Raw genomic sequence first — 21,964 nt, 5'->3', positions numbered from 1 at the left:
ACACCTGACTGGCCCGTGTCTCAGGTTCTCAAGTGCGACAGGACAAGCTGAGAGAGATGGGATTTGTGGATGTGCTGCACAAACTTACTCAGGCTTTAGACCCCAACCTTTGTGACCGGTACGTTCGTAGCACACACAACCTCAATTAACAAAACCTCTAAGCAGTACATGTATTCCTTACCACCATCTTTCTCTCTCTCTCTCTCTCTCTCTCTCTTAGTGCAAAGACAGCAATGCAGCAGTACTTGGCATGACCTCAGCGGAACCTATTGCTTGGAAGTTGATCTTTTTCTGTCGCACAAGACACCTTTTGATTTTGAGCCAAGGCACTCTGTCGCTCAAAAAAGGTTGCGGGCCCGTGATTACGGTGATCCCAGCTTTATTTGGTGTTGATCTATTTTAATGTACCTTCTGGATGTGAAGATATTACTCACTGTGTTTAAGAGGCACTGTGTCAAAGACAGATTGGTGCTTGGGACTCTAATGGAATCTGAGCAATCTCTGCGCAAAGTTGGATTATCATTTGAGTGTCAGTAAATAATATTGTTATAAATGTTATTTTAAATGCTTTGTCAGGAGGGGATATGAAACAGATTTTTTTTCCTTGTGGATAAATACCTCAAATGTATAAATATATATATTTTTTGATTTTTAATACCTCCTTCCCCATCAGATACCTGTTCTGTGTGTCTTTTTTTCAGAGATGAAGTAAATGCCATTGGGGGGTCTGAAAAAAAAGTACATATTCAAACTTAGTATTGGAACTAACACCTTGAAAAAGAATTAAAGTGGCACTTACTTTCAGTGCACTTCTTTGCTGTCAGAACTGATGCTCCTGTTTCTCGTCCCTCCTCAAGCAGTGCAATGGTTTGGAAGCTCAGTTAGAGTGGAAATGTCTTATAGAATACACATGCAATCTTTTACCCAGAGTTTTGTGTTCTGTGTCTGTTTTGCATTAACAGGGTCAGGGGAAATGTGTTAAATTGTATAAATATCAGACGTTATTTTCTGTACAAAAAATAGGCCAAAGCTGGGAAAAAATGTGTTGATAATACATCCATACATGTCATCCTACAAATCTTCCTTGCACATCTCCTAAAGCATCTAGAGAATCTGCGATGACAGTTAAACTGCTAAATCTACAGGAAGGTATCCAGCCGTTCAGTATTATTACTTGTTTTCATTAATTATTTGTAGTGTTCCTTGCCCTCTCCTATTCTTCTCATATCTGACAAATGTTCTGCTTACAAAAAGGTGATGGCAGATAGGTTAAGATGACCAGATTTCTGAGAAAAATTCAGGGACATTTTTCAGTTCAGACACGTAAACACCTCCAAAACAGTGTAATGTTTTTACCTTTGTAAACAAAAAACGGGGACTCTCCCCGGAAACGTCTGGTCACCCTAAGATAGGTGCTTATATCTGGATAAGAAAAGGTCTACACTTCATGACACCTGGTACATAATCAACACACCAATCTGCGGATGCTTCACAAATTTCATCAAGAGTACACTATAATGACTATAGTAACTGAACTAATATGTAAATATATATGTAAAATTTGCTCAACTTACAAAGTTGCAATTTTGAATGCTTGGCCAAATTTCCTTGATATAAACTGGGACAACAAAGATATTATTTGATTCTACCTGACCAAAAAAGCCTTGGTCCCCTACTAAAAAGCTCCATGACCAGAGATGTAGTAAAACATGGATACATGTTGGAGATGCATTTGAAGGATGGAGATGGCTAAGAGCCCTCAAGGATTTTAAGACGGATGCCGAGTTGGCTAATTATCTGCTGAACAGGTAAGCATTGAGCTTCAGCTAAACTTAGCTAACCTTAAAGTAACAATATGTAACAATTTTACCTTAAAATAACAGCTTGAAAAAAATTGTGCCGCTACAATTACTTTTAATATGGAGAATGGCCTCTCCACCATTGCCATCGGGGGTCTATAGGGAAGATACTGCGGTATGTAAGATTTCTGGAGCCGCCCGGTCATTTGTGTCTGAGCATGCGCGACTAGGATCGGGTAGTGACAGTCACTATCAGAACAGCTTTTACGCCTTGGCGAGAGCTGAAAGACACATTTGGATACAAGTTCGATTCAGAGCTAGCCATCTTTTCTTGACTGTGTTAGCAAAGTTGTTGACTCGCTAGTTTGTCATAAACGAGGAAAGCAAATTTCAACAGGTTTCGCAGCTAGGGGGAGCTACAAGCCAAACACGACTTATGGCTGCTTTAACTAATTTTATCATGGCTACTAGTAGGGATGGGTATTTTAGGTCATGTAAACATTCAAGTACTCATTCATAATCTGTGGTCCATGTGCAGCTGGGTTATCAAGGCAGTGACTACTTGGGATCACTTAACCAGCTGTGTGTCTCAAATAGAGTCATGCTAATGTTAGGTTAACTGCGATCAGTTAAACCGGAGGAGCCGACGGGCCACGGCTGTTTATTACTTGGCAACAACTAGCGTGACAGAAACGTCAAGTTTGACTCTAAATTGACTCCGTTTTCAAACACGATTAAGCTATACGTCGAACAAATCCAAATAGAGTAACATTACTCATGCCCATCCGTAGCTACTAGCTATACATCTATCTTATCGAATAGAAGCCATATACCCATTTTAGAAGAGTTTGTTCAATGGATGTGGTCAAAATTCGCCAGCATTAGATTGCTATGTAGATTTTTTGGTGAACTGATGTACAATTTTTTTGTGTACATAGATTGATTATGGCACATTCTTAGCTACCAGGGTTGAAGTACCCCTAGTAAGAGGCAGTGGAAGAGGCATACTTTAATGGCCCCTGCACTGTCCAGTATTGGATGTCCATCTACCTCACCCCCTCTGCCTCTCAGCACCGCCGCCACTTGACACTGGTGATAACACTTCATAACTGAGATCTGCATTGGGCTGCAACAAGGAAGAACAGTAGGCTACTAATCTGAAATAGATGTCAAAAGATTTACACGTTATCTATTAAATTGAAAAATATGCTATCGGGGCATGGAAAGAAGTAACTCCAATACCAAAGTATGCAGCCTAATTTCAGAGCAATGGGCTTCAGTGCTCAGGTGGGCTATCTCCCGGGCCTTTCTGTGTGGAGTTTGCATGTTCTCCCCGTCTTCACAAGGGGTTTCCTCCAGACCCCAACAGAAAAAACATGCAAAAACAGAACATTCTCCTTTCCGTCCGTGACCGAGACGGACGGTTCACTTGGTCCCCGGGCGCTGAGAAGCTACCCACTGCTCCTGGGGGGTCCTGGAGGAAGGACGGTCCGGGATGGGTGAAATGCAGAGCATACATTTCACGGCGTCCTTAGGCCTGCGTGTGTGTTTGTGTGTGTGTGTCCTGTGTCGCCTCCATAAAATACACGTGTGTGTTGCAGTGTGCCGCTTGTGGTAATAAAGAACTGACTGAAGTCAGCCTTGTTTGTTTTTGTTTTGTTTACGGGATAACAGGCTTAGCCTTGGCTAACACACATAGCCAGCCATGCATCTATAGCTAACACTGACAGAGTTATAAAAAAAAATCCATGCCAGCTGGTTTATAATTTGCAAACAATAGAAACACTGCAAATGTAGATTGGCTGATCTGCTTGTCATTGTCAAAGTTTAACCCTTCACAGCCAAAGCGGAATGTTCCATTTTTTTTATACTTGACCTTGTTGCACAAAAAGGCTTGTTGTGTGGTTATGCTTCATAGCCGAGATCAAATATATCCACCAATGTAGTCCAAAGAAAATAGCCCTTTAAATGGTATAAAACACAAAGAGGAAGTTTAAGAGCAACGCATTTCATTTTTTTATAATAACCTAAAAAATTATTCTAGATAGACAAAAATCTAGTGTTTGAAACATTCATAATTTTGTCATGTACTCAGTGAAAAAAACAGAATCAATTTGTCCCCTTTTGTCATTTACTGAGGACATTTATGTCATGATCAATTTACTGGCAATTTGCAGTAACAAGCAGAATGTTGAACGAGTAGAACGTTTGCATTACCCCGTTTGATATTTTATCCCATAATACATAGACATTATGGTCATGTAGCAATATAAGTTGTTTTAACCATCTAAGCCAGATGTGGTATATCTTACTGTACTGTAGGTGTCACTGTGGCTTAGAAATAACTAGTGTATGGGAGGAGAGAAAGATTGTACCTGATGCAGACGGCTTTTCCATGTTCTTCATTTTACTACAAAACCATAATATACACAACACTGACACGTGTTCAAATTTTATAGTGAAAAGAAATATATTTTTATTGTATTTATGAATGACAACAACTTATTATCTGCAGTTTGTTAACTTATTTACAAGCAATCAGTAACTTTATTAGAACTACAACAATAACAATACAACAAAGTCTGAATTAAATCATTTTAAGGCAATTCAAAAATATGAATATTTAAAATATAGAAGCAATTTAATGTATTATACAATGCTACAATATATTAATTCGATTTTAACACATTTCTAATGCTAGCATGAACCCTATAAAGAGAGAATGATAAAACTTCTGGAATAAAGAGTAATGACAGAAGAACCACACAGAGATGGAAACATACACAGATACACACAGAGTGGGATGGGGATGTTTGACAGAAGAACCAAGAGACCTAGGCCTAATGTTTAAACTCCTCGCCTACCCCCATAAGGTGTCTGCCTTTCATTTGTAACAAAACAAACACATAATGCACTATTTCGTTTTAGAACTCCAATCGGCATATTAGAAGAGGCAGACATTGTAATCCGGCACTGCCTACAACAGAGGCAGAGTGCTGAGAGGTGGCGGGGGCCTTCCAAGAGAAGTGGCAGTTTCCTCAATGTCTAGGCGCCATAGATGGAAAGCACACATACATCCAGCCCTCCTGCTAGGTGGAAGTACCTACCATAATTACAAATCCAGATTTTCAGTGGTTCTCATGGCAGTAGTCAACGCAAGCTGCAAGTTTATCTGCCAATGTTGGCAATGGCATACAGGGAGCAGTGTCAAGGCTGTTTGTCCATGGCATCACGGAGGCCAGAGAGGCCAGAGATCTGTTGAATGTTCCCCATCTGAGCTACACCCCAACCTGAACCTGAACCTGGACGATGGACAGCCAATATTTAATTATCGCCTGTCGAGGGCAAGGCGTTTAGAATTTTGGCCAACAGACTACGTGTAATCCTGACCAACATTTCACTTGACCCTGACAAAATGACAACGATCACACTCGCCACTCTCACTGTTCACAACTTTGTCATGGACAAGGCATCCGATGTGTACCTGCCCCCATCCTTTGTTGATATTGAGAATGATTGCGTGGTTTTCATCCATGGACCCTGGGGAAGGGATGGCAGTGAGCAGGACACGGGAGGCCACAACAGCAGAAGAACAGCGAGACCAGTTGAAGGCATACTTTCTGTCACCTGCTGGATCTGTTCCCTGGCATTCAAATATGATCTAGTCGTGTACTTACTTTCAAAACATCTGTTTTATCTGTATCCTGGGATGAAAATAGGATTTACTCATGGGCACTGAAAGTAGTTGATTTTTATGTAAAAAAAAGTCATGAAATTCAAAAATCTAAATGTTTTATCTAATAGCCTAAAACATCGTTTTACAAGCTCTAACCACATCTGAGAAACCCTTTGGGACACAAATGGTCATAAAAACCCAAGTTCTTCACTATCCATTTCTAGTTCTTCGTCACCACCACACGACGCAGCAGCTTTTCATATTGTGTTCTCAGCTTGGGTTTGCTTCTCTCCAACTGCAATGTATTTCTTTTTTAATTAGATAATCGTTCTAGCACATCAAAATGTCTTTCGGATATGGAATTCATTATTTAATAGGTCAGATAACCTTTCTAAGATTGCTTGGGCCCTGAATCCTCACAAATGCTATTTGAATGCTAATGCTCACAGCTATCTACTATTCCTGAGACAAGGACAGGATACATGAACAGGAACATGGGTTATATATAGCACTTATATATAGTTCATATGCAGACCTGCCAACATGTACGCATTTTGCGTACCTGGCACGCATTTTGACATTAAAGTACGCTGGTACGAGTTGATGCTCTAAAAGTACGCAAAACAAAAAATACAAAATAAAAACGGGTTCAACCTTCAAAGTCTGTCTGTGTCGAGTCGCCAAGGCGTACATAGGCAGCTGCAGCAGAGCAAGAAGCAGAAGAGGAGTTTGACCAATCACAGACCCCCTGCCGTTACTATCCTCTGTATGACCCTCGAAATCAGAAAGTACTAGGTTACTCTGCAGTCAGTAGAATCAACCGCTGTTTTTGTCTCAGTTAACGATTTTTCATTCATACTTACCTAACTCTCCCTTCTCGCCAACGTCTGGCCAATTCTTCAAGTGAGGACATTTAACCAAGTTAAAAATCACTGAAAGGTAAACTAACGAGTAATGCAGAGATAAGACGTTAAATTAATTTAATTTTAGCCCAACGATGTTAACCATGCGGTCTTTATGTTCGCCATCGATTTAAAATGGCAAATATATCGAAGTGTCTTGGCTGTGTTACAAATGGTTTGACGTTAAGCTTTCTTGGTGTTTTTGATATTACTAATTTCAGAAAAAACTCTTGTAGTATGCTACCATGGCAGAACCACCGGATAAAATAAAAAAGATCGCATGCGCCTAAAAAAAATAATTGATAGTCACCGGCAGAGATGGCCATGCCTCCGTTAGTTTCAGACTTCCCCACCATGCTTTCTGCACAGTGTGCAATGTCAATATTGATATCAGTCACCAAGGAGCAACAGGTAACGAACACATTATGATGCATATTATCAGAGAATCATAGGCCTACCTGTCAAGTGTGAACATGTCCGATGTTCTCAAGTTCATGCTCGAAGTCCGCGACAGCCTTCTACAGTGTCCACACATAGGCCTACGCAGAGCTATTGTCATGTCACAGTGTAATATAGGCTGTATGTTTCTACTAATAATAGGCTAATGATAATAGCCTAAAAAGCTCTTCCACTGACTAGAATTTAATTAAATGATAAAGAAGCAAACACAGCGCCATCATTTGGTCTTAGCAGTTGTCTAGTCCTGGTATCACGTCATTGGGCTTGCATTCAAACGTCAGACGTGGGGAGAAAAAAAAATATGATGAATCATGACCCTTGACCCTTGAATCATGAGCCTTTAGCTACCGAGCCCCCCTCCTCTGGAACAATCTCCCTGCCTCCATTCGAGATGCAGACACCCTACCGATATTCAAATCGAGACTAAAGACATTCCTCTTCAGTGCATCCTATAGCCATAAGTAACTGCGTCAACTAAGCCTAGGGGCTGAGCAGGGGCGAGAGACAACAAGGCCAATCCCGGCATGGAGGTTACCCTGCCCATTTTGGTGGCGCGCCTCTCATCCCTCACTCCTGTGATGCTTTTCCATAGGGCCACTTGGTAGATAGGTAAACAGTTGCTAGTGTGAGACAAAATTAAACCAAAACCTACATTGAGGGCACTTTAGAAAGGTGTACTTAAAGGTCAAAAAACCGAAACATACACCTAGAATCTAGGCCAACCCTAAAGGACAATTAAGAACATCAGAAACCCATTGGTGGACTTAAAAAAAATAAATAAAAATAGATACACACCCGCTCTGCCCGTCCTGCTTAGTTGGGCCTGGGGGCTGAGCGGGTGAGAGAGACAATGCCAGACACGGCAGGGAGACTGTCCTGCCAGACCCGGTGGCGCACCTCTTAGTTCTCTCAATCCTGTGATGCTTTCCATGGACCACTTGGTAGATAGGTAAACAGATGCTAGTGTAAGACAAAATTACATAAACCAAACAAATCTAAACACATGCAATACCCCCCTAATCAACTAAACTGGACTAAAATCTAAATAATATATTAAATAATATTCCCTTACACCTAGCCAGGCAGCCCCTCTCCCTCTCTCTCTCGCTCTCTCTCTCCCTCCCTCTCCTCTCATATCACATCGCTAATGCTTATAATAATACTGATAAAATGGCCATATTGCCTACTGTAAATCTACTACCCAAAGGTATCTCCTTATCTGGTTCTGAAATAAATGTCTACTAACAAAAATGTTCTCTCTCCCTTGTAGCATGTTCCAATTGCTGATGGAAGTGGAAACATTGCTCCTCACCCCCACTACTCCTCAACTACGCATATGGACAGCCAAACTCTACCCACTCACTCTGTTCTTTTTCTTTTTCTCCTAATCCAGACTATTCGCTATGGGACGCTGCTGTAATCTCTCCACCCGGTCTACCCGTAGAAACCCTCTGCCAATTGCACCCACCCCCACCGCACTGCCGTACACTTACTCTACCTCATACCCTATGCTAGCATTTATATACAATATATAATATTGCCACCATCAACATGTTTCTCTGTTCCTACTCCCCTTACCCCTGTAACAGTAAACCTTTGAGCACAGTGTATACCCACTAAACTGGTCTTGTTTGTATCATGTATTTACCACCGGATGTCTGTATATATATTATGTACACCTACCAAATGCAGGATATGTACAACACCTGTTGTTTCCCATCCCCTTCTGCCACACAACCCTCCCCCATCCCCCCTTCCTATCTCCACCCGGCCGACCTCAAGCAGATGGGTCCCCCCTTATGTGCCGTGGTTCTGCTTAAGGTTCCTTCCTTTTAACAGCGTCAAAACCTTTTCCCACCTTTTTGGTCAATAGAAAAGGCCATCACTGGTGAGATGGCTGACATAATCAGAAAATGATTTATAACAGGCCATGCTAAGGCACAAGCACAGTCCCGCATTGGACTCGGGACTTGCAACATCTGATATGAGAGGCTCAAACTCGAGATGTGAGCGTCTGTCGCTGTTACTTCTCTTACGGTGGCAGGAGGGGAGGTTTACCTGCTGCCTACCGTTACAATTTCCTAATCTAAATTAGAGGTAAACTATAAGAGAGATGACAGAGTTAAGAAAGTAGTGGTTGACGACAGTTAAATCATCCTCACCTGGAGTGGAACACAGCATAGCAGGAGCATCTAAGTTTTCGTATTGGTCTGAAAAACTGGTTCTAGTCTCACAGTAAGATTGGAAAAGCATGAATGTCAAACCTTACATGTTGACATATTTGCAGTGCGAGCATGCTACTGCTTCAACCGCTCTTAATAAAAATAATAATACTTAAGTTCCCTAATTTCAGACGGTTAGTGTCATTAAGTTGGTAAAAATGAACCATAAAATGAACAGCAATAAATCAGGGACAGGAATGTTTTCTTTTAATATTCTTCCACTCAGACTTGAAAACAAAGACATTACTGTTAGGATGCTAGAGGTGTTGACACAGACACCCTGTCATGCTAACTGCACTGACTGGAAACATGTAGGACTTGTATGAGACCTCTAAGAGTAGTATGGCGTGCAGTCTCTTTAGAGTGCCTTTGGGCCAATACAAAATTAGCAAACTAATTCATTAGTAGTCAAACAAATAAACATTTGTAAGTGTTATGAACCACCATTCATATTAACAAGTAAATGCTGCAAGTTGTGTTTTCAAATCTGTTTAAACTACAGTTAAAAAACTAAGCTAAAACTAAATAAAACAATTTTTTAGCATGAGCCCTAAAAAGGCACTTGAGTATGTCCACTGGATGCACAGAGCCTCGTGTGTTGGTATGTGGATGGACCTACCAAATCTACAGATGTACATCAGTGGAGAAGTCTCTAAGTCTCCCAATTTAAAGGCATACAAGTTAATGTTTGTTAATGCATGTGTGCGTATGTCTGTTTTCCTTCTGAGAACCCGAGAGGATTCAGAGTTTGGGCTGATTGGACATCTTGGTCTTCAGGTTCTCGGCCAGTTTATCCAGGAATTCAAAGGTGTTCAGATAATCTGAGCGCTTGACACTGCATAAAGAACAGAACACAAGGTTAAGGTATTTAGCAGACTAAGAACTATTTGGAGGTTATTCAGCAAGAATGAATATTGATCAAGATGACTCACTTTGGCAGCCCCTTGATACAAGCTGCCAAGTCCTTGGTCATGAATCCAGCCTCAATGGTTTCAATGCAAACAGCTTCCAGTGCCTCTGCGAATACCCGCAGCTCATTGTTCTTATCCAGCTCTGCACGGTGGAGCAAGCCTCGAGTCCATGCAAAGATAGAGGCTAGGTAGAGAGAATGATAGTCTCAGGACGGATGTTTACAACCATCAACTATAATCTGGTGATCTTTATAAGTCCCATACACTTCAAAATGATTCAACCAAAACTCGAAATTACTCAAATTTGGTTATTTGGAGACAGTTTAATGAAAACATATGAACTAACACCCATGACAAATGTTTATTTTACACAGTAGCAAACATAAAGCTGAGTTCACAAATAGTTCAAATAAGAAATCTAAATTAGTCAAAAAGTCCATTTGCAACATTATTCAACCACCCAAAAAGTTTTCTTATCTGAGATTCGTGGATGGACAAATCCTATTTTTTTGAGGTTGCCCACTTGCTTGCCCAGACCGGAGATGTGGTTGCCCAGTGTCAGTAATTTACACTACATGCGCTAAACATTCACATAAATGTAGGCATTCTTGCTTTAATACATCACATAATCATCTAATAATCCATTTCCCACTTCTTCAAGTTCTGGGCCGCATGAAATCGATTGGGGGGGGGGGCAATGCTTGCCCCTTGGGATTCAATTGTATAGGCGTGTTTTGTACTGCTGCAGAGGGCCAGAGCGTGTGTGTTCTACCAACAGAGGAAGAGGCTACCCTAAGGAGGACCGCAACAATAGATCCCTTGTCAGATAAAGATGACCTCATCTTGGGTGGACGGCCAGTGTGGGTTGTCCGGCCTCCAGCCCGTAGTACAGAATGGTCTGCACTATCAAACCAGAAGTACCTTGGGAATCATCATGCGAGTTGGGTAGTTTATTCCACTAAAAAGCAACAGGCTAACTCACACTAGAGGATTGACGAGACGTAGAATTAAAAAAATGTGATACGTGGCTAGCAGGCTAGGCTAGCTTATTCCACTACCAAGGTACAATGGACAGAAAAGTCTGGAAAGTGTGTGTGTGTGTGTCTCACCAATGGGGTTAGTGGAGGTCTCCTTGCCCTGCTGGTGCTGACGGTAGTGTCGCGTTACTGTTCCATGTGCCGCTTCAGCTTCCACAGTGCGGCCATCAGGACAGATCAGCACGCTGGTCATCATGCCCAGAGAACCGTAGCCTATAGTCACCATGAACAGGGGGAGGAGAGTGATTGAGCACATTAAATCAGATCAGAAGTAAGTAAGATCTCATAAGTAAGATCTCAAATGCTTTTAGAGAGTTGTAGTTCTCTTACCTTGGGCCACTGAGTCCGACTGGACATCTCCGTCATAGTTCTTACAGGCCCAGATGAAACCACCCTCTGACTTCATGGCCTGTGCCACCATGTCATCTATGAGCCGGTGCTCATACCAGATCTCCTTGGCCTCAAACTGGGCTTTGTATTCTCTGGAAACAATAATGGCCCTGACTTAGTGATGTGTCCAAAACTGCACACAAAAGCCATTTTCAGACAGAAATGAAATATCTCGAAAAGTAAAGGTTTTAGAGCTTCGAAACCTTCACAGTGCATACCGGTATATAAACATTCAAGTGTCTACGACCTTCAGAAGCTGAGATACACGCTGGACGCGTTCTAAAAGGGCGTGGCAAAATCTTGCGGTTCGCTCGGGTTACAGTAAATGACAGCACCCTAGTTTTGTTCCTCATGGTCAAATTAGCCAGAAACCCTTGAAAAATGTCATGCCGCTCATACTTCATACTCAACCTATGGGCTGCTACTGGAGTAATGTGAAGCATGTCCTTCCCAGTGGCAAAGTGTCTGTCTCCCAATCTGAAGGTTCAGAGTTCGAGGCCCGATTCTACCATGTGCGTGTTGCCTCAATCTTTGCAAAAATCTCAATGCTTAAAGGCTGGGATCTGCTGTGGGCACTTTGCCTTACAGTCACAAACTGAATACTGAACTCATACTTTTTAAATAATCATGAAAAGTCCTCAAGGTCTTGGCTCAATCTCGATTCTGAAAGTCCTCAGGCATTGACAGTTACCAAAGTCTGCACTCAATTTCAATTCTCAAAGGTCTGCCACTGTGCCTTAGTCACAAATATCTCAATTACCAAATCTCAAATACCTTTTTTACAACCATCGACAGTCCTCAAGTTCCGCACTTAATCTCAATTCTCAAAGCCCTTAGGCTGAGACCTGCAGTTGCTACTGTGGCTTACGGTCACATATACCTCAATTCATAACTTTTCAAATATGCATCAAATTGTGCAAAGAGTATCAATTTAACATCTAAACTCTAAAATTCACTCAAATCACAAGAACTTCCATGCCTACAACACCTTTTATTTTCTTCACTGCAAACATGCATGTGAAATATTTCTCCAGTGGCTCAGTGGCAAGGTGTTTGCCTAGCCATCAGAAGGTTCAGGGTACAGGTCCCATGCCAGATACTGATATTGTGTGCACGTGTGCTGTAAATGTGTTATCACTTTTATTGAGCCGTACTCTCTCAGCATTTTGTCACACACAAAGGTAGAAACCTTTGCATAAAGCAAGCCAATCCACTTTTCCATGTTGATAAGGGCATTAAAATAATAAAAAAAAATGATGGAAAAAATAAATTAACGAAGGGACATTTAGAATAGATAAAAAAATTGCGATTAATCGCGATTCATTTTGAGTTAACTATGACATAAATGCGATTAATCGCGATTAAATATTTGAATCGTTTGACAGCACTAATATAAACACAGTAAATCCATGTTCTCCTGCCAACTAAAAATCGGTTAATTTCAGAGATGATTACCAAGATGTAAATTCAAATAGAAGTGCTTTTACAAAGGGAACTCAGTTTTCAAAATAACACCCTCTGGGATGCAGAAGTCACATGCTCTGGAATTTCACAAACTTGTGAAAAACACAGATATGGCAATTTTATATTGGATAACAACTATGGATCATTCATTTGTTCAAGTCTGCCCATGGTAAAAATAATACAGCTACAATAGGATTTAACTTGTATTCTACAACGGTTTGGATGCCTTTGACAGACTTCATGAAACATTTTTAGGACAGTTAATTGACATCATCAGGATCACCCTCAATAAACAATAAATGAGGTCTAAACTTACTTCTCATAGATTTCCTGGAATATGTCCTTGAAACGGCCATCGTACTTCTTCAGAATAGTGTTCTTGGTGCTGAGGTAGAGTGGCAGCTCTTTGACCAAGCCCATCTGGAAGGAACTGTGGGCAAACTCCCGAATGGACTTGTCCGTGTTGTACATTCCCATCGCAACTCCACCAGCACCTGGACAGGCAAACACCAGACACACACAAACATACAAAATACATGAATATGTACACAAACCGTAACAATTCAGTATATATGCTATGGACCTTAGTTATTGATGACTTTTTGTATGTCAACATCAAAAGCAACACAAACTAGAGTGTGCTGTTTACTAAGCTAATAGAGTGACCAGCTTCAGGCAAATACAATATTGGCCAAAACTACTCCACCTGAACATTTGATTGATGGACATGTTATCATATGTTGGACATTGACCATGACCATGAGCATGAATGAGTGTTGGGCTACATGTGCTGCTCTCACTGCCTTCACTCCTCTGGGAAGGCTTATCACAAGAGTTAAGAGCCTGGCTGCAAGAATGTACTCTCATTCAGACAAGAGGATTAGTGAAGTCAGTCATTAATGTTGGCCAACAAGGCTCCACTCACAGCACAAAGGTATTCGGTGAGATCAAGGCCAAGGCAAGTTCTCCCACACCAAATTCAGAAAAAATATTAACCTCTGGCCATGGCCAGGCAGAAACCACAACAGGCCTTCCAAAATGTTTGCAACAAATTTGGAATCACTCTTTAGTTCGAAACATCAATGTGAAGTGGGAGAGAACAATCCGATAGCCACTCTTTGTCCTCTACAATCCTGGTCAGGTGACTTCTCTGTCTTTCATCAGATTTGGACTGTCGTGAAACACGATTCCTGAGTCCTGACACAACATTTCTAGTGCAGTCATACCTGATACTGTGTATGGTGGTGATGTTAAGGTATAGTTAGACTAACCAATACTGGCACTGAGATGAAGTGATCATCATTTACATAAAAAAAAAATATAGCAAAATGACAGGCGTTATTTTGTGCTTGTTGCTTCCACTTATTTTCTGAACCTATGTGCATGTTTTAGGTTCGAGCTGTGTGTTCCTTTTCATTTGTGCAAGTAGACTGAAGCAGTAATCACTGAGATGCAAGGCAAGTATGGTACTCTAATGGACCACAAGTCAGTCCTCTTACAAAAGAATTCAGGAATTCATTCAACGAATTTCTCAATTAATATTTACTGAACCCTTATACATAACAAGAGAAAAAATTAAACAGTAAACGGAGAGGAGTGGTTCTATCAACTAAACAAACACAGAAAAAAAACATCAAGGCACGGGTACAGAGTTGGTCCATTGGTCCATGCGCGGTTTAGTCTGTGTGTCTCTCTCTCGACACGCTAAACTGAGAGCACGAACCTCCTTCAACTCAACCCGTTTCATTGATAAACCATTAGGTAGTTTCATTCAAACAGAGCAAACGTAACATTTTCACCATGAAGCAAATGTTTCTCAACAAGAATATAAACGTAAAGAAAAAAGACGTTCAGTATATTCCAGTATGTGCAACAGTGTGTTTCCTCCCCTTTCCATATCCAAAGTAAGCCCTTGCCCCATTGCTCTCCCATTACTTCTCTCAGGATTGTTTAATGTCTGTGTGAAGCCATTTACCACCATCCACAAGGGACTGTGATCACTTTGAACCCAAAACTAACTTCTATTGGTGAGTTGCTTTGATAAATTAAACCTTGCTTCAGGCTATGCAGCAATCGGTTGCCATGGTTGTCTAGTTGCTATGCTAGCTAACTAGCTAATGAAACTTTAAATAACCTTAAACAGTTTAAATGGCAGAGGTCCATTTGCATGAAATGATAGTTAGTTAGCTAGCTGATATTACAATCTCCTCAATTATAAGAGTATAATAGGAAAAGGTAGAAACCCTCAGGGTGCCTAGGCATCTTCATATTAACCAAATGAAATTACGGTATGTCATTTTCTCCTCGATGAGAGCTGTTTCAGTGGTATGATTAGCATGCACACCTGACTGAAAGTTGTCATGGCTGCTTGTTGATTGAAAACTAATTTCTCAGTGATTTTTGCCTACAAATGGCAGATTGGAAATTGGCCAGCAATTGTTGAGTACAGAAGCATCTCGATTTCTCTTTTTCACTAGGGGCTTTATAACTGTTTTCAGAGACTTCATAAATGTGATTCTATGAGCCGGAAAAAAATTGTTTCCATCAATATGTTTGCAAACACATTACGCATTTCTTTGTTAACAATGTTTTGACAGCTCTGTATTTTGATTCGTAGCTAATTCTTCAGCCAATTGTCTTCTAGTCTGAAAAACATCTCTGTTCTGTCTGGTCGTTTGGTTGCTACTTGCCATCAGTGGAATCACATTCCTTCTTGTACTTGGCATAGAAAGGTGAAGATGAGCAATAAGAAATCAGTTCATTCATTCATGAATCAGTTCATTCATGAGTAGTATCTGCCTACCTTCAAAATCATATATGACATATGTCACAGGTTCTCCATTTGAGGGTGTGTATGTCATCTCTACCCTTCCTGGTCCAGGAACCACAAAGTCGGTTGCTTTGTACTGTAGAAAGAGGTAAAGAATGTTACTGACAGAAATACCATGAACAAAACACAGGAGATATCTAGATACCAACTTATGCAGAATTCTCTCAATTAGGTTGTGATTATTCATGATTTTTTCATGAAGTCTAATTTGTGGATGGCAGGTTTACTGGTTACTTCAAAGCACAAACCTAAATATATCAACTGAATAATCATGAAGTATCCATGAATTTCGAAACAACAAAAATGTCCACCACGTCTTAAACATCACCAACTAACTAACGACAATCACGTTTCGTCCTCAATATTTATGAAATAGGAAATTTCACCAGGGCAGTCAGTAACAACGTCCCGCATTTCAGGGAAGCACTTTTTAAAAACTACTTTTACCAAATATATCAATGTGAGAAGGTGAATGTTGGTGCCAAAAGGGTGGAAGCATCTCAATGCATCAAAGCATGCAGACATGATCGTGGAAGGAATGTTGGTGCCAAAAGGGTGCTTTCAGGATCTCAGGAACTGCTGATTTCATGGGATTTTCTCAAACAAAAGGCTCTAAAGTTTACAAAGAATGATGAGAAAACCTAAAAAACATCCAGGGAATCGCAGTTATGTCAGTGAACAAATCTTGTTAATGAGACAGGTAATAGAACAGGGCTGTCACTTTTTTCGAGAAGTCAGGTTCGAACGAAATCGAACAAACCCATAAATTGTTCAAATTAATTTGAATGCAACAGACACAAGTTGCAAAAAAAAAAATGAGATTTAAAGAGTAGCCAATTCTGTAGTGTTCTTGGAGTGTGTGTATTCAGCAACAATGTTAACATTTAAGATTGTAAAGTTAGAGCACATTTGGCAATGTGGACAGGATCATTCCTGTGGATAGGTCTTCCTAGATTTTGGAACCTCATGCTCATTAGGTTGTTGACGTTAGTCTGATCAAGTACTTGGGTGTCTAAATTAAATGTCATGAGAAATCACACCAAGCCTTAATCTGACTTTTTAAAAATATCAATATCTGATTTTTTTTTGTTGCGCTAAGTTGAGGAGATAAATCGAGCAGTTACCTGATCACCATGGGCGTGTCTGCCTATGATGATTGGCTTGAGCCAGCCAGGAACTAGGCGTGGGATGTTTTTGCAGATGATCGCCTCACGGAACACTGTGCCACCCAGGATGTTGCGGATGGTGCCGTTGGGTGATCGCCACATCTGTTTGAGCTTGAACTCCTCCACACGTTTCTCATCCGGAGTGATAGTGGCACATTTGATGCCCACGTTGTATCTCCGGATAGCCTCAGCTGCATCCACAGTCACCTTGTCGTCTGTGGCATCGCGATTCTCCATTCCCAGGTCATAACTACAAAAAAGATCAGGGAAGACAGTAACACTTTCCATAAGATCAAGAGGCAAGACAACTGTTTTGCAGATGTAATGACATGTTTTATGATCATGTTTGGAGATGTGTAATTGCATGTAGATGAGGTCATCAATGTGAGATGGCCCAGCCACCTGCTGGATGAGGAGAGAACCTTGTGGCCTAAATCCACTTGTAGTTCATACAGTATTGAGAACCTTGTGGCCTAAATCCACTTGTAGTTCATACAGTATTGAGAACCTTGTGGCCTAAATCCACTTGTAGTTCATACAGTATTGAGAACCTTGTGGCCTAAATCCACTTGTAGTTCATACAGTATTGAGAACCTTGTGGCCTAGATCCACTTGTAGTTCATACAGTATTGAGAACCTTGTGGCCTAAATCCACTTGTAGTTCATACAGTATTGGGCCACCTAGCATAATATTGTCAATTTAGCAAGGGCCCTGAAACACCACATCTATTGGGCTATTTTGGTTCTACATATATTTTGACAGCCTATTCAGCCCGATCAGGTTGTTTTAAATGCTGGCAATAAATGACTTTCTGTAGAGCCATGGATCTTGGATGCAGGAGTGTCGACATGTTCTTCTCTGTCTAATTAGACTAGAGCAGAAGAGATGCCGTGCCACACCAGCACACTTCATACAAAATATTTATTTTCTTGGCCGCAACAGAATGCAGAAAGAAATTGCATTTTGGGGTCGCTCCAGGTGTTCAATTCATCATCTTGCAACCTCCTCTGCATTCTCCATGTAGGCGGCTGGTCACTGCTGATAACCTGATTAACAAGTTCAGGTCAGTTCAAAGGAATGTGGCTAGAGCATTTGAAAACAGGTCTGACAAGGTTCCATATACTTTCTAAAGAGTTGCAACTCATGTGAATACCTCCCCCACAAGAAAGTATCACATTCACACCACCACCTTTATTAACACACAAAAAGTCAGCAAGAGCTCCCTGTCTGCTGACATCCACACCTTTCATATCTAGGTAGGCCCCATACAGCCCCCCTTCCTTACAGGTCCCCACCTTACACCTTGATGGTTTCCAGTGAAGTAAGCCAGTCACATTTAACGTTAAAGTTTCTTGCTGTCCATAAGGTTCATTAATGTCAATGTTAGCTAACATTAGCTGCCTACATTAGCAAGTTATGATAAACATAAAGAACATTATTTACAGTAACATTATAGATAACACGAAATTTTCATCAAAGAGTTTAAGTCCTGTTATTCTGTTTCTCCAATGTTCAAGTATGCTCTTTACTCGACATCACATCCTGTCAATCAGCCGTTGCCCCATTTTTTTGTTCCAATTTGTCCTCTTTTAAGGCATTAACACATCAGTGTCTTACCTGTAGTTTCTTGCTAAAAACATTATTTTGACTAGATTAAGTGTAACACTATACATGGAATTTGCAACATTTTGGTTTGTCTTATAATCAAATGCAGTTGGTCCATGTAAATATATTTATCCCATGTGAGTAAAATGCACATTTTCTACTCCAGCAGCCACCCACACGATTTCTGCTTTGTCATCTGTTGCCTTTCACCTGATTAACAGTGGATAAGGTAGGCTAAGACAAACAGTGGAACCACTAGCGCTGTGGTTAGCAGTGTTCACTTGTATAATCACTTAGAAAGATGTGTTCAGCTAATGTCTTAACCACAGTTATGGTGTGTTTTAAGGAAAATTGTAATCAATAGTCCCCTCTAAAACACACATACACACTCTTGGCTACCTGTAGAGGGAGAAAAACACTGCACTATGTTCTTCAACCTGTAAACAAACACTTCAGTGTACAAACAGGTTTTCTTTAGCAGACTATCAGGGACAAGAAAGTGTGTGTGTAAATAGAACACTCCCTGCTCCACTGACTCTGATCATTGCACCTGTCGGCAGGAGAGGCAAGCAGCTGAGTGCCCCATCCATATCATGATTCCTAATTAGCTTAGGTACCAATGTTTGTACCAGGACATAAAGATACATTTTTGTCACTAGGAGTGCAGAAATATTCTTTAAGAGGCAGAAACAAGACTGTACAATGGGTGCTTGTAGGGTACAGCTATAGCCACAAAGCATTTGTACCTTTTTATGTCCGTTCCTGTACTTTGATTACTTAGTGTGGGTAGTGCGTTTGGGAGACATTTCTTCTACGTTTTGCCCTCCTAGTTTGTAGGATGAGACTAGCTTCTGGTGTTTTGCTTTGCGGTAGGTGTGATTTAAAACAGGTGTTCGCTGTCCTTACTTATTGTTGCTTTGGCCTCTCTCTGTGCTTTTAAAAAAAAATAGAATAACCTCGATTAATATTAATTTAATTCATTTGATTAAATCTTTGGTTTGTTTGTGTACTACTGAGGCAGGAGAATGGACATCTGTTTATATTCCCCAAAGCCAGGAACATAACCAAGTATATTTGACCATATGTTTCAAGTCTCAATTTGTTTCCCCAAAAGTCACCATTTATTTTTCACAATTTTCTTTAGATTTTAGCACCCATAGAGCTAATTACTAAATTAACTGATAATTGTTAAAAAGAAAAATAATAATAATATATAAATGCCTACAGTACCAGTCAAAAGTTTGGACACACCTTTAATTTAAGTGTTTTCTTTACTTTTATTATTTTCTACATTGTAAATTAATACTGAAGACATTTAAACTACGAACAAAGTGTTATCTACCATGTAGAAAATAACAAAAGTAAAGAAAAAACTTCTAAAAAAAAATGAGAAAGTGTGTCTAAACTTTTGACTGGTAGGCTACTGTATATGCCTTCAAATCAGGTGATGCCACCACTGGTAAAGGTTGCTGCCAACTGTGTGAAATATTAGTCTGGAGTCCTGCATTGCAAAAAAATCTGAACGTTATGTCATCGTATGATGCACTTTGGCCAGCCCCTAACCGTATTCTGTGCAAAAGGTCATAGACTCACGTGATCAGAATAACAAATTTAAATAACTATAAGCAGGCAAGCTTGTTAAACCAGAATTTACAAACCACATGTCTGTCTCTGATAGACATCTTACCTATGTAAGTCCATCTCAATGTAGGGAAAGATTAGCTTCTCTTTAATCAGCTCCCAAATAATTCGTGTCATTTCATCTCCTTGCATTTCAACCACAGAGCCTGCCTTGATTTTCTTGGACATTTTAAAACCTGTGGAAAGAAAGAGATGTTGTTATATTCTACCTGCAGTGTACAAATTGTACAACAGGTTTACGCAACATCAATGAATAAGCATGAGCATCAGAACGACCGCCGGAAATCAGAAACATTTCATTCGTTTGAAACACGAACGTAAAAAACATGCACAACAAGAAAGTATGTTTCCTATCGATGTCTGTCTATAAACTGTGTGTGAAAGCTAAACAGCAGCCATAATGTTCACAAATGGGAGCAAGGCAGTGCCATCTTAAAATAGGGAACTCCCTGATGCAATATAAACCGATTTACTTCAATGCTCATCATGACACATCATGCAATAGTGCTCGAATAATATCCTACTTTTAAGGTTACACCGGTTATTTCTCTGTTGACAATTTGCTAACTAAGTTAGCATACAGTATGACAATATTACTACAAATGGCAATACAAATTTAAGGCTGAGATTATAGATATACCTAAACTTACACAAATATCTAGCCGTATCTTATTACCTTGTTCTGGTTGTAAACAAAGAAAATAACAGTGGTAAAAACAGTGGATGCAAGGAAGAGGGACTTGTCTTCAAGGAGAAGTGCTGCTGAGCCTTGACGTTAGCTGACAGAACTTTCGTGTTTCCTTGTACTGCATATGCATTACGTAGAAAGTAAACCCCGCCTACATCCGCATAACCTTTGTACATCAGAATACAACAGTGGGGGCAATTCTCAAATCTCTTATTTGTCAATCCTCCCTTGCTTCCTTCCTTTTGGCCGAGCCTCTCCATCTAATAAAAACGTGAAGGAAACGAGGAAGGATCGCATCGATGATGGAGGAATCAAGGACAGACATACATGACCAATGAGATGTGAACGCTCAGTCACGCACCACTTATAAGATGCGTCAATTACTGATGACACAGCAGCGTCATCTCTTGCTAGACGGACCTGTCGTTTTATACAGCATATGAAATTAAGGACTTTAAGATCAGTCAAAACATTTATTCTACTGCATGCACTTGTCATCGGAGAGGCAACAAATAACCATTAGAATTGTTGCAAAGATTTGTACATTAACACAGGTCTACATTCATTTAATTATCCTTTATTATGTTTTTTTGTCCATTATGTGAATCATTTTAAACAAAACACTGAATATAACAAACAAACAAACCAACTGAATTAGGTCTACTTTATGTTGAAGTCTGTGGAAATAACAGACAATACTGACCTAGATAGAAGGCCTACCAGACTAATGCTGTTGAAATCCGCTAGAATTCTCCATTAACAAATCCTGTGAAAGGGGTGTGATAATTAGCTGTTCTCATGACATGGAATGAATGTATCGTTGTTTAAACACAATCCTATAGGCAACACAATTGTTTTTGTTAAAGTTGGCATAATTCATGATAATTCAAGCATATGAAGATCTTTTCTTGGTTGGACTGATCATTTACTTTCGTTCATAAACCACTAGGCTACTTATTTTCAATTGTAGGTTGACAGATGTGACAGAAACCATAGAAAGAAAGGGGAGAGGAATGTTCACCTTGGGCTATACCTCATGCGTTCTGAAATCTTTGCCTATAGGCTCCAAAAGGTCACGTCATGTCTTGTTACCATAGACATAAGACCCATCTCTAAAAAGATCATGTCTTGGAACCATAGACATAAGACCCATCTCTAAACAGGTCCCCCTGT

At 40.3% G+C, this 21,964-nt stretch overlaps 2 protein-coding genes across 2 annotated transcripts in view; one reads left to right on the top strand and one right to left on the bottom strand.

The window, feature by feature from the left end:
• armc8 (armadillo repeat containing 8) overlaps positions 1-929 on the top strand; it is a 37,780-nt gene extending 36,851 nt beyond the window's left edge. The window contains exons 21-22 of the mRNA XM_031561300.2: positions 25-118; positions 221-929. Of these exons, the coding sequence (XP_031417160.1) occupies positions 25-118; positions 221-254 (128 nt within the window). The 3' untranslated portion in view covers positions 255-929. The remainder of the gene's footprint in view (positions 1-24; positions 119-220) is intronic.
• Positions 930-9,243: 8,314 nt separating this feature from the next.
• idh1 (isocitrate dehydrogenase (NADP(+)) 1) lies at positions 9,244-20,997 on the bottom strand. Its single transcript, XM_012819824.3, has 9 exons — positions 20,780-20,997; positions 20,150-20,279; positions 16,815-17,106; positions 15,664-15,766; positions 13,177-13,354; positions 11,337-11,488; positions 11,079-11,219; positions 9,991-10,153; positions 9,244-9,893 (listed from the first exon to the last, which is right to left on the bottom strand). The coding sequence occupies exons 2-9, from the start codon at positions 20,269-20,271 to the stop codon at positions 9,800-9,802; spliced, it is 1,245 nt and encodes a 414-aa protein (XP_012675278.1). The 5' UTR covers positions 20,272-20,279; positions 20,780-20,997; the 3' UTR covers positions 9,244-9,799.
• Positions 20,998-21,964: the final 967 nt, after the last annotated feature.

This window comes from Clupea harengus, chromosome 2, assembly GCF_900700415.2.
Source record: "Clupea harengus chromosome 2, Ch_v2.0.2, whole genome shotgun sequence".
Lineage (NCBI taxonomy): Eukaryota > Metazoa > Chordata > Actinopteri > Clupeiformes > Clupeidae > Clupea > Clupea harengus.
The sequence above is the reverse complement of the archived record's forward strand: the minus strand, read 5'-3'. Positions and strand labels throughout refer to the sequence as shown.